The following is a 14,150-nucleotide window of genomic DNA, read 5'->3' as shown; positions in this document are numbered from 1 at the left end:
CCCATGCACTACTTACCTGACCACCCTCCAGTCCGAGGACCCCCACAGCCTGCCTGGTACCCCACCCCCCTCCCCAAACCAGACCGGCAAACCTCTGTGTATTCCGAGGCTTCAATTCTCCTCTCTCTCCTTTCTCACGAGGGCACAAGGTCACGCCGGCGAAGCTCCCTCTATCCTTTCCCGCTGGGGGGGGAGGGGACCGGGGGCGGCCCCGCGCGGGACCCCGGGGCGGCCCCGCGCGGGACCCCGGGGCGGCCCCGAGGCCGCGCGAGAACCCAGTTGAATGGACACTTGTTATATGGTCATCACAATTAGGTTTGAGTACTCATTAAAGGTCGGCAGATTATTGTACCGTCTTTCATCAAAAGAAGGAATATATCCTCAAGCCTAAGGGTCTGACTTCTGTTGATAGTGGAAGTTTTAAGTTTTTCAACATACTTTGCTGTAGGTAGCCATACAGTAATGTAATTAGGTATATCAAATATTTCACTAAATTGAAAAACTACTGAAAATTTCTGTATTAGCATACAGATTTAGAGACTATCCTTTTTTATTACTGTCATATAAATCTGCATTTAATTACAAAACAAGCCATTTCACAGGTGGTTTCTAAAAGAGCATTAATTCCTTCATAACACCATTTGCATAAGGAGACATATATCATATGAGATATCTCATTATGATTATCTCGAACATCATAAAACTGATGTTTTGGGTGTGCTTGGCTTTTTTTTTTTCTTTTTTCCCTCTTCCAGATTAGTCAAGATTATGGAAATTAATTTTCAAAGCAGAGTACCATCCCAGACTTACTCATAAGATAATTCAAGCTTTCTCACATTACTACACACATACACTACACACTTTGTTGAATAAAATGTTAATTTGACCCAGTGGTTTTTTTTTTGCAAATGATGACCACTGCACCTAGGCATCGCTGTGGTTGCCAAGATGTGCACTATAATACATTCCCTATGAATGGATTTCAGTGACCTTGGACTGAAAATGAAACTATGTCTGGAGAAAACAACATTTAATGTATTCAGTAGTTCCACAGTTCTCCAAACAAGGATTTTTCCTTACTGAAGGCAAACAAAACTGAAGTGTATAGTAATGGCCAAATACTCCCTTACTTATCTGTAACTGTGTCCATGTTGAAATGACTTTCCAAAGGCATAGAACTACACATCTGTATCACTCTTTGTACTCACTTTCCCTTTGTATTTTCTTCTGCTTTGGCTTTGAATTCTTCCATGCTGTGTAGATGCATGATGAGAAAGGAGCTGGAATGCAAAGTTGATCCTTACCTACCTAAGAAGTAGGTGTTACAATAGTGGATATCTTAGGCAAACTTTTCTCTGCTCTTTTAATATGGAAAGGATGCTACAAAGGTTGTTTTTTGCAACTTTTGTTTTTCCTCTTCTTTTACTACTTATGTAGGACTTTGAGCAGTCTATTTTGTATCAGCCTGCACACCAACTTTGTATTGGTACATATCCTATACATTGGACATTGAATACAATGTCCAAATCTTTGAGTTCCTGTACTTCTCACTAAAATTAGTGGTTAACAAAGTGTCTTACTTGAAGTTTTATAGTGATAATTAGATAATAAAAATATGATTCTTCTTTGTTCTGGTGTTCATTCACTACTGAATTAGTTCATTCTGAAATTCACTTCTGCAAAAGCAGTGAGATCCTTACGACTTAACATATGAAGTTCGGTCAAGTTCTCCCTGGTGTGGGTTGGCCTGTCTTAATGTTTCTTAAATCCTGAACTTTTTATGAGTTTAAGTATTAAGTTTCTTATAGAACACACGTAAGTGATATAACATAAGATAATATTCATAATTTAGTTTTATACTCCTGCAATTCAGTTAATTAGTAACTTATATTCAGTTAAGTTCTTTTACGAAGAGTTCTTTGCAGTACTTGATTTTTCTGGCAATGTTTTCTTCAATGCTCTTTGTTCCCAGTTTGTGTGTAAAGGTCAGAAAACCAAATCTCTTATAGTTTTGGATAGTCTGACTGAATGAGTAAAAATTATTTTATTTTTCTTTCTAGTCTTGATCCAGAGCAAAAGGAAATGTTAATTGAAGTGATAGAAAAGCTCTTGAAGGATAGAAGTACGGTAAGAAACAGTTTTCTATTACACATGCTTATATTTTTAAGGAGTTTACTCTGGAGCCTGTCATTTAGTAGTATGTAATATGCTTTCCTAACCCTTGCTGATGTGATTTTATATGTTTTCAGATAGAAGTGTCATTGTGTATTTATACATTACAGTATGACTGTAATAGTGACCATCTCTTTGCATCATGAGTCTGTTAATTAATCTGTTTTTGTTAGCATGTTTTTATGTATGCTTCTTTAAACTTTATTTTGAAAATTAAAGTTATATGAATCAATGTACAAATCTTTATGTATGAATTTTCATATCCACTTTTTCACTGGGACATTAGCTTGGTTAGTTAGTTTAGTAAGAATAATGTTAGTAAGAATAAATTACTTCTGTATAATGCACATTGTGCTTATTGACATCCGTCTCTCTTGTACTGTGTACAGTTATTAAAAAATTACACTTGTTGTGCACTTGTTTGTTCTTTCAAATATCTTCACTTCCAGTCTGGTAAATAAGAGATGTTCTGGCAAAATTTCTGTAAATTTAACACTCCTGTTGTATTTTACCTGCCCTATATAGGTACAGATTTTCTGTATGAGCTCCTAGATGTCTCACAATGGTCTTACACTTTATTTTCTTTTATTCTGCAAGTAAGTTTCCCACATATAACCTGGAAAGATAATAGAATCAAAGTTAGATTTCGAATAGAAACCAGAATTGTAAATTAAAACTTTCTCTTGTTCATTGTGTGCAGGTTACTAATTTAATGAATGTAATGCTTTTTGACTAAAGGAAAGTATTGCTAGGGTACCAGATGTTGTGTTGCTTCATCTCCCATTTGCCAAGTGTTTATGTAACACATATCACTGTATCCTCCATTGTTCTAGCACAGTCAAGGTGTTCAGGACATAAATGGTGCTGTTCTCTAAAAGACGTCTTGCAACTTCCATTGAAGGGTTAGTGAAGGAGTGTGTTAGAGCTTAATGGCTCAGCAGACTGTAAATCAGTTAGTTATGTCTCCTGTTTGCATCTCTACTTGACCTGTACTTACTTGTCAGAGGCCTTTGTGCTTCTGTGAAGTTATCCCTGCAGTGGTTCTTTTTGTATTTTCTTGTTGTGGCTCAAACTTGTGGTGTGTATGCGAACTGTGAGTGTGAGATTAGATTGTTTTTACCTATGGAGGCATAAAGGACTAAAAGACCATCAAGAAAATAAAATCCCTGAGTCTTCGCTCTGTTTCCTAGTCCTTATTGCATATGGTAAGTGGCAAGTCAACAACTAGTCATTTACACATTTACTTTAACAAAATGTTAGAGGAAAAAAGTATAGACTAGGTTTGGATCTTCTTTTTCCTTGCATTTGGAATCACTTATAAGGACATCAATGCTCATTGCTTAATATGTGCCATAATTCTAGTGCCTCTGTGACGCTGAATAATGGATGCTGCATTTGTAAAGATACCAGCTGAAGCAGTAGTCAAAATTATGCTATTTTGTTGGCACATTCAAGAGGCTAAGAATGAGGGACTAGAATCATGTCTTCTGGACCTGTTTGGAGACATAACGTGGTTAACTGCTGCAACCTTTTCCTCCCTCTGATCCCTCTTAGTCTGTTCCCTAGCAAGACCTGATTCCAGTCTGGACTGACACATCTCAGCTTCAGAAGTTTTACTTTTTTGGGAAGTGATATGAAGAGTAATTATTCCGAAAAGAAACTGTACAAATCTTTCTTCAAGACTCTCTGAATCAAAACCAAGTATTAATGTGTGCTCTTTTTGTCACAAACTCCACAGCTTGTGGTGGTCTAAAGTGGATCAGTCCTTAATAGCTTTGGGAGGAGTACTGTAGCATGGAAAAGTTTCACCTTAAGAAGTTATCTTTTATCACGTACCAGTGAATGTTCCCAGAAAGCCCCCACGTTTACTACCAGAAAGTGCATAGGGCACAAGTGTTTCATTAGCAGGTAACTCCTACCTGAATGAGCTTATTCATTGCCCCTAATTGGAAAACAGCAGTTTATTCACAGTGGGGAAATCAGAGTGCCACTTGTAGCTAGTTTTAGCTTTTAAAATTGGAGGAGATGCAGCTGCTTATGGGCGGTGGTCCTTAAGTACAGGTTTGTACCTATGTAGCCTAAAGTTGGCATCTTTCTAGGTCTTAATGAGGCTGCTCCTGGGAAATTTGTGTTAATTTGACTCACCTTTTTGTATTCTCTCAGGGAAGCTGAACTTCATACACTTAGCGTAAAAGAAGAAGCTTCTTCTACATACATAAAAAGACAAAAGCTTTTTTTATTTTGCAGCCTTGCTTACGAAAGTTAAGTCTGGTTTGTTGCCACAGAAAGGCTATAAATGGGTTTGAACTGTAGAAGAGCAGCTTTTTGGTCATAGCCTCATAAAGTGCCTGTATTTGATTAATGCCTGTTTGACAATCAAAATGCCTGAAATTCATAGGATGATAATGTGGAACTGGAACTGCAAGTGTTTAATTGACACTAATCTTTGGATTCCTTCCATTAAAATGCACAGAAGCTGTTCCCTTACATGAACATTTGTTGTCATCTCTTGATAGCTCTAATCTAGTATCAGCAAATCAGTTTGTTCACCAGAGTGGGAGAATCTTGGTGACTTCAGGAATTGTTGAATATCAGTGGTTCTCCACCTTTTTTTCACTTAATGGAAATGTCAGGTTATTTTTGGTATTTCTTGTACTTAAGGTCTGATAATCCTCAGACAAGCCATAATGCATTGTATATTAACAATGGAATCTAAGAAAATCCACCATATTTTCTTTTGTTATTCTTAATCTATTTGTTTTAGACATGTTTGGAGGGAGAATGTAATTAGTAGCAATAACAATGTATGTAAGTGTTGAATATTCAAGTGATATTTGAGACTGTGCTCTAATGAGAAGTAAATTTTTACTCAAAATTTGTTTATTTTCTGTAACTATTTCACCTAAAGCAGGGTTTTTGAAACTTCCTGACATAATCCTGATGTTAATGAAGGATCGAATAGCTAATAAATATAGATGTCTCTAAATTTCTGAAAAGTGGAACATGCTATTGTGTGTTATTAATGCAGTTTTTGTTGCACAAAAAAGACACAATGTATTTAAATTAGTAAGACTCATTTTACATTTGAGATAGCAATAAACTATCTGTATGGGAATTTTACTACAGTAAAATTAAACCCTTTTATCAGATGGTATGTGTTCATTTTTTTTAGGTCTCAATCAGTAGTAAATTTTAATATAAGCTGAGGTAAGCAAAACTTAAAATGAGATGAGATCTAACCTTAAATCAGCACTTCATTAAAATTTCTGGTGAGACAAAGGAAAGATCACTCTACTCCTTGAGTGTCTTAACACAAAGATTCAGTTAAAAGCCAAGCTCTTAGTTAATCTAAAATGCAAAATTATCAAGTGCAAGCTATTGTTAACATACTCTCAAGGATATATTAACTGGGCATTAAGAGTCTACCAACAAGTCTGTGATTTTGTACAAGTATATTCAAATTTTAAATGTGTTTGTATGTCTTTTTATTATTGAGACTTGTAACTCATCCTAGTTATGTTTTTACCCTTGCTTTATCTCAGGTTTTGATAAGCAGGTACAAGAGCATGAATACCTGCTCCTTTTATTTTTCTAGTAATTCTTGATAATTGAGCAGCTGGATTGATTTTATGTAGAAGGGAAAAAAAGACCATGTGTATTTTATCCTAAAATGATTTTCTGTGAAAGGAATATGGCTAGTCATGTAGTCATGTGTGAAAGTATAACTGGCTGGTTTAGAGGAAACTAGTTCCCTTTTCTTTCAATCAATTCTGTATTGCTTCTCTCTAAATCTATTTTTTCCATTCACTTACCAAGCCTGATAATCTTTTGATGCGTAGGGTTTAAGGCAAGATTTGTTGCTTAAGTTGCTTTTGGCATACTGTGAGGGACTGTAGTTAACAGCCTGCGCTGCTCTGATTGTATAAACAACAATAAAAATCAAGTTCATTGATGATATCTGAGTTACAGCAGTTAAAAGAAACGTTTAAAAGAAAAATCCATGTTGGTATTGAAAAGGAATCATGTCTGTTATCCAAACCTGTAAAGCAAAAGAACTTGTGACTTATATTCCCCCATCCAAATTAAAGTATCCCAAAGTGTATCAAAAACTGCATCTAAAGATAAAAGGCAGAATGTAGAACTGTAGTTAGAATGTAGTTGTATGGATGATGGGTGTATTAAAAATGCCCAAATTTATTTCAGGTTTCCATCTGTAGCTTTGATCTGTTTTTATTTTGTTTGGCTATATACCTCTGTTATAACCAATTTATTTTTCTGTTCTGGTGTGATAATTTACTTTATAACAGATACAACTTAGTATTAACTCTGGGGGGTGAAAAGACCTTATGCAAATAGATGAGTATTTAGATTTCTTTTGCAGACTGTGTGGTTACTAGATGAAGTGCAGATTCTCTCCAAGTGAGATTCCTTTGATTAAAAAATGATTGTAGGAATTGGTGATGGCTTTGCGATGAAGGTCTTAGTCTTTTAATCTAAAGTAGTATATTTAGGGATAATGGGGAAAGAAAGCTGGGCTCTCTTTTTAACAGTAGACTTCAGTTAATAATGTAATATTTCAGTTTAGAACCCAAATGTGTAGTGTAAAACAATATTTTCTTAACTTATTGATTTAATGTTGGTAAATGCTTCACTTTTGTGGAAAAAAATTACTGAGTTCATGCAGATGTTTTATTGTGATAGATCTATTATCCAGCTATTAGAAGATAAATGACTGATCTTTTCCAGTTTCCTTGCCTCCAGAAAATTGAAATAAGAAGGGGAATATCATTTGGGCTGTATGATTAGGGCAGGTGGGGTGGCCATTAATTTAAGAGAGAAGAATCTTGGCAGCATGGGCCAACTTGCACTGTATTATCAATCAAACCTCGATGCACTTCTTGTGATGACCCAGCACTCTCAGGTTTTTGCAGCGTTAATTAGAATTCATGACAAAATAGATGCAAGGAAACATTTTGTACCCTTCATAATTTTATAGAAAATTTATTGTTATTAGAGGAGCCATTTGCTTAGTGTGATTTTTTTCATTACCAACTTGTCAACTAGCATAGATAATCTGGAGAAAATATGAACTCCATAGATTGGGTGTCACTTTTGTTGATGGTTCATATAGTTTACCTTGGAGCACAGCTAATGGCTGAAGTTCATAGCAACAGCACAGAAAAATGTGGCATCCAGTGAAAGACAAATGAACCATGTTTATTGCTTTAATATAAAAAATACATAAATGGAAAGCAGCATTTGAATTTGATGAGCTCATTGCTAGTTTTGTTGGAGTGATTTATATTTTCTCCTTATACAAAAAGGTACTATTGACACAGTGAGATGGAAATTAACTGACTGTTTTTTAGAAACTGATATTTTTTGGTTTTATATTCTGATTGAATCATTTTGTTTTAATTCTAAATATTTTTATGGAATGTTGAGCATTAATAAACAGGATTATTAGCCGTTCCACTGATGTTTAGATATATAGTAGGATCAAACTATAGGGGAAAGAGTGTCAACTAGAAAATAATCTCTTATTAAGACAGCATTAAGAAATCTTCTCAGAGAAATCTTGTCACTAGTGCATTTTCAATCTGTCACATTTTTATTTTTTTTTTCCCTCTTTCAAATGAAAAGCCTAATTTTAGAAGATGCAATAGTGGAGAGAGAGGCATGATCTTAAATAGTGTCATGAATGAATGGCAATTCCTGTATTAACTTGTAAATCTGGTGACCTGCCACAGGAATAAAATGCTTGTTTGTCCAGTGCACCTCTTGCATTTCATAGCATATGTTCAATTTTTTATTAATGACTTTTAATATCTTTTAATGTCTTTGTCAATTTTCACAACTGACAGCATTCTCGTTGTAAACTTGAGTGGGTGACTGATGTGACTTGAAATAAGTAATTATTTAGAATTCTTGTATTTCAGTTTGACTCTTTCTTTGCATTAAATTATTGTGTTTTACTCACAGTAACTGAGCTTTTAAAAAGCCAGAAATGTTTATAGGATATATTTTCAGTTTTAAATGATCTGAGCTAGTGTTATATGTATTTTATGTCAGCTTTCAAACTAAATCACATCCAAATGAAGGAGAAATACAGCAAAATGTGTGTACTGTCTTACTAGCAGTAAAAGGCAAGTGTATCCACTCCACGATTACCATGATACCACGAAGGACATCTGTGTTGTCCTTCACGTATGAACCTAAAAGGGTATTTATATATTTATATATTAGATTGTGACTATTCTTGTAGTCATAAACTGGTCTGTGTGTCAGTCTCCCTCACCCCTGAGATGGGACAGTGACCTACAAAAAGTCTCTCTGTGTGGTCCAAAAATATCATCCCTCTCTTCTAAAGCTCCAGGTCTATCACACCATCCTCTGCAAGTTGGCCTCAACTGCAGTTCAGAGTTCTGCATCCTGATAAAGAGATCTCCCACCTTTTCAGTCTTCCATACTCAGCTTCTATGGCCTAATTGAATACCTACTCAGGACTGATAGTGATTTGCCTGGGATTAATCACTGCCTTCTGCTGAGTTTTGAATCCCTATGTAAGCATCAACTCGCAGCAGTTTTTAATTACAGAATAGCTTACTGCAGCACGTTGTTGTGAAGAAAGTTTAGTACAACAGCATATAAAAAAGAGCTTTTGTTTTTGTGATACAGCAAAAAATAGCAAATTATTTTAGATGTAAAGTGTATTTAGCTCTATCAAATAATCAAATTTTGCTCCCTGGAATGAGTTGCATACTTGCTGGGACCAGCAGGTACCAGTATGTGGATGAGGCTGGAGACAATAAATGCAACTTCACGTTTATTCTTATTGGTAATTCATAAAATCCCCACAGAGCCTGAGACTGGTTTAGCATAATAGCAAGACTATATTCTGAGCTGTTTTCTTTCAATTGTAATGTTGGGCGCATACTAATAAACCACATGTCAGCCAAACGCAAGGAGAAAAATGTAACATATGAATATCATTGTATTTAATATTTCCCAAAAAGTACCATTTCAATAAACTGCACTTCTATTTAATTGCTTACTTTAAGTCATTGGGGAAATTTTAGAGGTTGAAATGCAGATCCCTAGTGCTCAGATAGAATATGACATTAATTTGCTGCCAGAAGGCTATACTGCATGCATGCTAACTGCATACATATCAGCTGCTTCATATAAAGTCTCATCATTTTAGTTATTTGACTTAACATGTACTCTGACACAAAGCAAATCTTAATTAAAGCAATTAGAAGAGAAAGAATAGTAGTTCCAGGCATACAATGATATGCCCTTATAAGGCATGGTCAGCTTTTGAGCTTTTCTCACAGTTTGATTAACCTGCTGACAGAATTTTAACTGGAATTCCAATATGTGTTTCCTTCCTTTATTTTAAAAGAAAATACCCTGGCAGAAGGTTTCAGTAATCCCCAAGGTTTTAGCATGTTGATCACCTATTTAATTTTCTCATAAAAACGAAGCTATTTTACAATCATAGTCAGCATGAGAATCTTTGTGTATAAATAAAGATTTATTTCTTATGGAGGCAAAAAATTGTGTGAGAACATGACAGGGCATAAATGATCCATTCCTGCAATTTTGTAATTGGTAGGGAAGTGCTGAACAACATGCAGAAATTATGTTTGTGTTCTTTGAGGAAAGGTATTAATATATCTCTTTATTATATTACTGATTTTTGTGCCTTTCTTTTTTTTGCAGAGTGTTTTCATAAAACTAAATATAAAATTTCCTATGACAGTTAATTTTTCTGTATCGAGAGAGAAGTTTGGATTCTGGTAATGCCAGGGAACTTGCCCCAGCTCCTCTTTCTTTTGATCAGACCAGTGTTGATAAGAGAATCCCAATAAATGTTATTGGGCATATTGCTGTGTTTTACTTCTTGTTGTTTCCTGTTACTTCTGAGTTAATTGCAAGTTCTCTGATAATTTATTTGGAAGCTAAAACTGAAAAAAAAAAAAATTATGCCTACATTGCTATGTCTTCAGGGCTGGGAAGTAGGATTTATGTGAGTAATAGAAACAGCAAGTGTTTTCTCTGTTCTAATAATATTACCCCAATTCTATTTTGAGTAAGATACCATTTCTATGGACTTATTTTTTATTGTTGTTGTTTTGTTTGTTTTTGCTGAATAGAAATAATTTGAAATTGCTGAGAATTGCTAGTATTAATTCTGATTCTCAATTGTGGATGAACTGTAGAGGGAGTACTGACCTTCTGGTTTATATTTTGTTTTCTAGCTGGTAGCCGGGAGTGTTGTGATGGCATTTGAGGAAGTGTGTCCAGATAGAATAGATCTGATTCACAAGAACTACCGAAAGCTCTGCAACTTGTTGGTTGACGTGGAAGAGTGGGGTCAAGTTGTTATAATTCACATGTTAACTCGATATGCACGTACGCAGTTCATAAGCCCATGGAAGGTAAGCTTATGACTTTTAAAAATAGTATTGTGAGCCTACATTCTGAATTATTTCCATTGTTGGATGTACTTCGTCTTTTAAGATGCATTTCTGTGGGGACTTAATACCAACCAAATATGTGAGTCAGCTCTCTAAGACTTCACTAACGCAAATCATCCACCCTTCTTCAGAGCGTGAGAATTCTCCTTCCAAGCTACAACCTTTTCTGCTTTACCCATGGCACATCCCATGGGCAGCAGAGAGACTTCTTTTTCTGTGGTTCTTTGAGCCACGTGGCTCTTCGCTTTTACGTGAGTGAGAACAAGAAAGTTTTATCATTCTGTCCTGACACTGGGTAGAATCTACTTGCATTTTAGATATGAATACCCAGTATCACAGCATGAGAAACATCACCCTACTTGTCTAGGCTTTGCTAATGTGCTGAGGCACTGTGTGGAGACTTGAATATAAGTATTTGAAATGTGAAATACAAAAAACATTGTATTTTCATTTTAACAATGTGAATATGAGTATACTCTTTAGCATTTATAAAAGGAGATATTCAAAATACAAATCCTGTCACTTCTTACAACTAAAAAGGGCACAGCTCAAGAAATTGATGCTATAGTTTCAATAGGGATTTAACTCTGGATAACAATTTAAATTAAAAGACAGAGTACTTCTGGAAAGAACTGTATAAAATTGCTCCACAGTTCTAGTTGTTTGCGTTTATTACAGGCTTGGGGATATTACTAATGTTAAGTTTTACCATTTAATTTGAAAACCATTCATGTTTAAAGATGTACATTTCAGTGCAGATTATTGTGGTTTGTAATTAGCATATTAACAATTTTAAAGATTTCTTTTTTCAGCATTGGAATAGGGAATGACACCAACTATCACTGAATTCATTCAAACTGTCTTTTAATACCATTTGCCTGAGAATCAAGACTGAAATACCGTGGCATTCTGTGTTAATATATGTATAATTTGTTATGTGAAAATAATCATAAGGAGTTGTATTTGGACAAACAGTTAATTTCAGCCTGGTTTAGTTTACGGTTATATTCACTTCTTAAATAAGCAGGGATTATAACAAACAACAAAAATGTTTGGAGTAGAATCATACTTTTGCACTACTAGTTAGATTCTGAAACACTCTTTTTTGTTTCTGATGAAAATGACATTGTTTATAAGAACACATTTTTCCAGAAAATTGCTTAAAGTAAGGAAAGTATTTTTAGATTATGAGAGATTTAGGTTATATGTTTTCCTAATGTCTTTGAAGCAGAGTGTTTACTGCATGTTCCTTATTGGAAGAAGGCAACTTTCATTCTTCCCTCTGACATTTAGAAAGAATCAAAACTGTTAATCTGCTTTGCCTAAAGCTACAGTTCCACAATTTATTTCAGCCAGTTTTGTCTGTGACTGGACAAAGGAAGATTAGAAGAGGAGGATGAGCTTCTGTCTTGGACTGAGAGGTTGGAGGTCCTAATGAGATTTTCCTTCTTTAAGACTCTAATGTACTTTTTTTGCTGAAACTGGATGGATGACAGTTGTTGCTGTGGCCTGTGCTCTAGGATTGTAAAAGGTTTGTGTGACAATACTGACAGCGTCAACCTAAAATTAGTCATTAGTAGAATAGTATTAATAACACTTTGTTTCCACTTTCAAAAGCTTCGATGTAAAATTTAGTTTGTCTACCTCCTCAGGAGTTAAATTAACATATTTTTTTTTTTGTGGTGCTAGTTGAAATGCGTGCCTTTGTCAATAGGTTCTTAAATGAACTCATCATACAACAGGCCATCTTTTGCAGTAGAAGAGATTTTTAATTTAGTTTATTTGCATCATTATGGATCAGTATTTAGGCTGTTTATATGTAAATGTATGATTTGAGGAACAATTAAGTGTTGACAAAGTAGATTGCAGTCATATCAATTGCAGTGCATTTTCCATAGTTTTTCTAACTGACATCTTTGATGATAAATAGTTGATGCCAAGTCAAAGCCGATTATACAGTGCACTAGGAATTCATGGCGCTGTCAGGGAGAAGACCGATTGACTTTAAATTTACATATTAATGAGAAGATTTGTTAAGAGGGTGCTTGACTATAGAAAATAACAGCATATTTATAGGGCACGACACTTTATAAATAAAGCTGATACAGGAAAATGGAAATTAAACCTATCAGATTAATAAATTCGAGGCTGCTAAAATGCATATTTGCATTTTTATTCAGTAAAATTTACCTTACTTTTTGAGAAACATATGTTGCTTTTGTTCAAATTGAGCTAATTCCTAGCAAGTAATGGTGTAATGGTTTGAATTGATTTCTTTTGCATTTAGAAATCTAAGGAAAAATTTGGAATACATACCAGTTATGGAGAAAGATGTTTTTTTAAGTGATATGCTTAAAGTTGTTACAAAACTTTAATCAAATTACCCATTAACCAAGAATACTTAGTTTTATATTCCTATTTTTAGCTTCTTTGAAGGGTATAATTTTTAATTCCAGTTGTAAATGCTGTGAGAAAGAATATCCTTGGTTTATGCTATTTGTTTTAAAGTAGTTACATGTGAATACAGTTTCAGAATAACCTTTTTTTTCTTTAACATGTGTTAACTGGAATGAGAGCATGGCACTCGTATTGGGAATACCTGCTTGGGACTAGAACCAGCAAAAACAATTTCAAGTTTGTTGGGAAACAGCATACATGATAGCAGATAAAACTGTGATGAATTCCAGCATAAATATTTTGCCCTGCTCTTGTTGCAGAAGTTGTTGGGACTGCCAAGTTGTTTGCAAACATCTCCTGACCGATAACAGCTTGCAGCTTATTCTAAAATAAAGTTGTTGTTGGTTTCAATGAATACATTGAGTTGCAGTCTAGCAGCTCAGAAACTGATTTTAGGGCTGTTCAGCCATCCTTGTTTCTGCAAGATAAGGGTCGCAGGAGATAGTGGCTGCTTCAGCTGTCCTGATGCGTAAATTTAACACCAAGCGCATGTCCCATCTGGGAGGGGTGTCTTCTAAAAACAGCTGACTTGGTCAGAAGTGCTGGCAGTCTTTGTATAGAGCGAAATGGAACTGGGAAGTGTAGTCTTGCAAAAAAACCAGTGACTCTCAGGGCTGCTCAGCTTCATTTTGGACAATTGAACATTACATAAATAAACTCTCTTGATGTTCAATTAAGATCGGAAAAGAACGGTGAATTCATATTGATCATGGGCTTCTGTTATAACAAAGTTGCTGATAAGGACTTCTGAGAAGCTTACATTTTTAGGATTAATTATAGAAGTATTGCTCAATTTAAAGTGCTCAGAATTTACTAAGAATAACTGATGGCGTGGGAGGGAGGGAAGGAGGAATTCAACCTGAAGAAAATAATCTAAAAGAATAAGGAATTTTACAAGAAAAATGTGAAGTATTTGAATGTGTATATGCCCTAAACCATGAATTGTGAAAAGGAGCCCAGCTCTCAGTGAATTACAGGAAGAAACAGATTGAAAATATTTATTTTGATTGATAGCTCTGACAAAATGTTGAGGTCCCC

The 14,150-nt window shown here is 35.0% G+C and overlaps 1 protein-coding gene across 1 annotated transcript in view; it reads left to right on the top strand.

Annotated features, from left to right (window-relative positions):
• The first annotated feature begins 2,058 nt into the window (after window positions 1–2,058).
• The window catches only part of AP3B1 (adaptor related protein complex 3 subunit beta 1), a 120,198-nt gene continuing 108,106 nt past the window's right edge, over window positions 2,059–14,150 (top strand). Inside the window, exons 1-2 of the mRNA XM_039384526.1 lie at window positions 2,059–2,127; window positions 10,437–10,616. Coding sequence (XP_039240460.1) covers window positions 2,083–2,127; window positions 10,437–10,616 — 225 coding nt within the window. The 5' untranslated portion in view covers window positions 2,059–2,082. The remainder of the gene's footprint in view (window positions 2,128–10,436; window positions 10,617–14,150) is intronic.

This window comes from Pipra filicauda, unplaced genomic scaffold (assembly GCF_003945595.2).
Source record: "Pipra filicauda isolate LSUMZ 115617 unplaced genomic scaffold, ASM394559v2 scaffold35_size7292922_pilon, whole genome shotgun sequence".
NCBI lineage: Eukaryota > Metazoa > Chordata > Aves > Passeriformes > Pipridae > Pipra > Pipra filicauda.
This window is presented reverse-complemented; position numbering and strand designations above follow the sequence as displayed.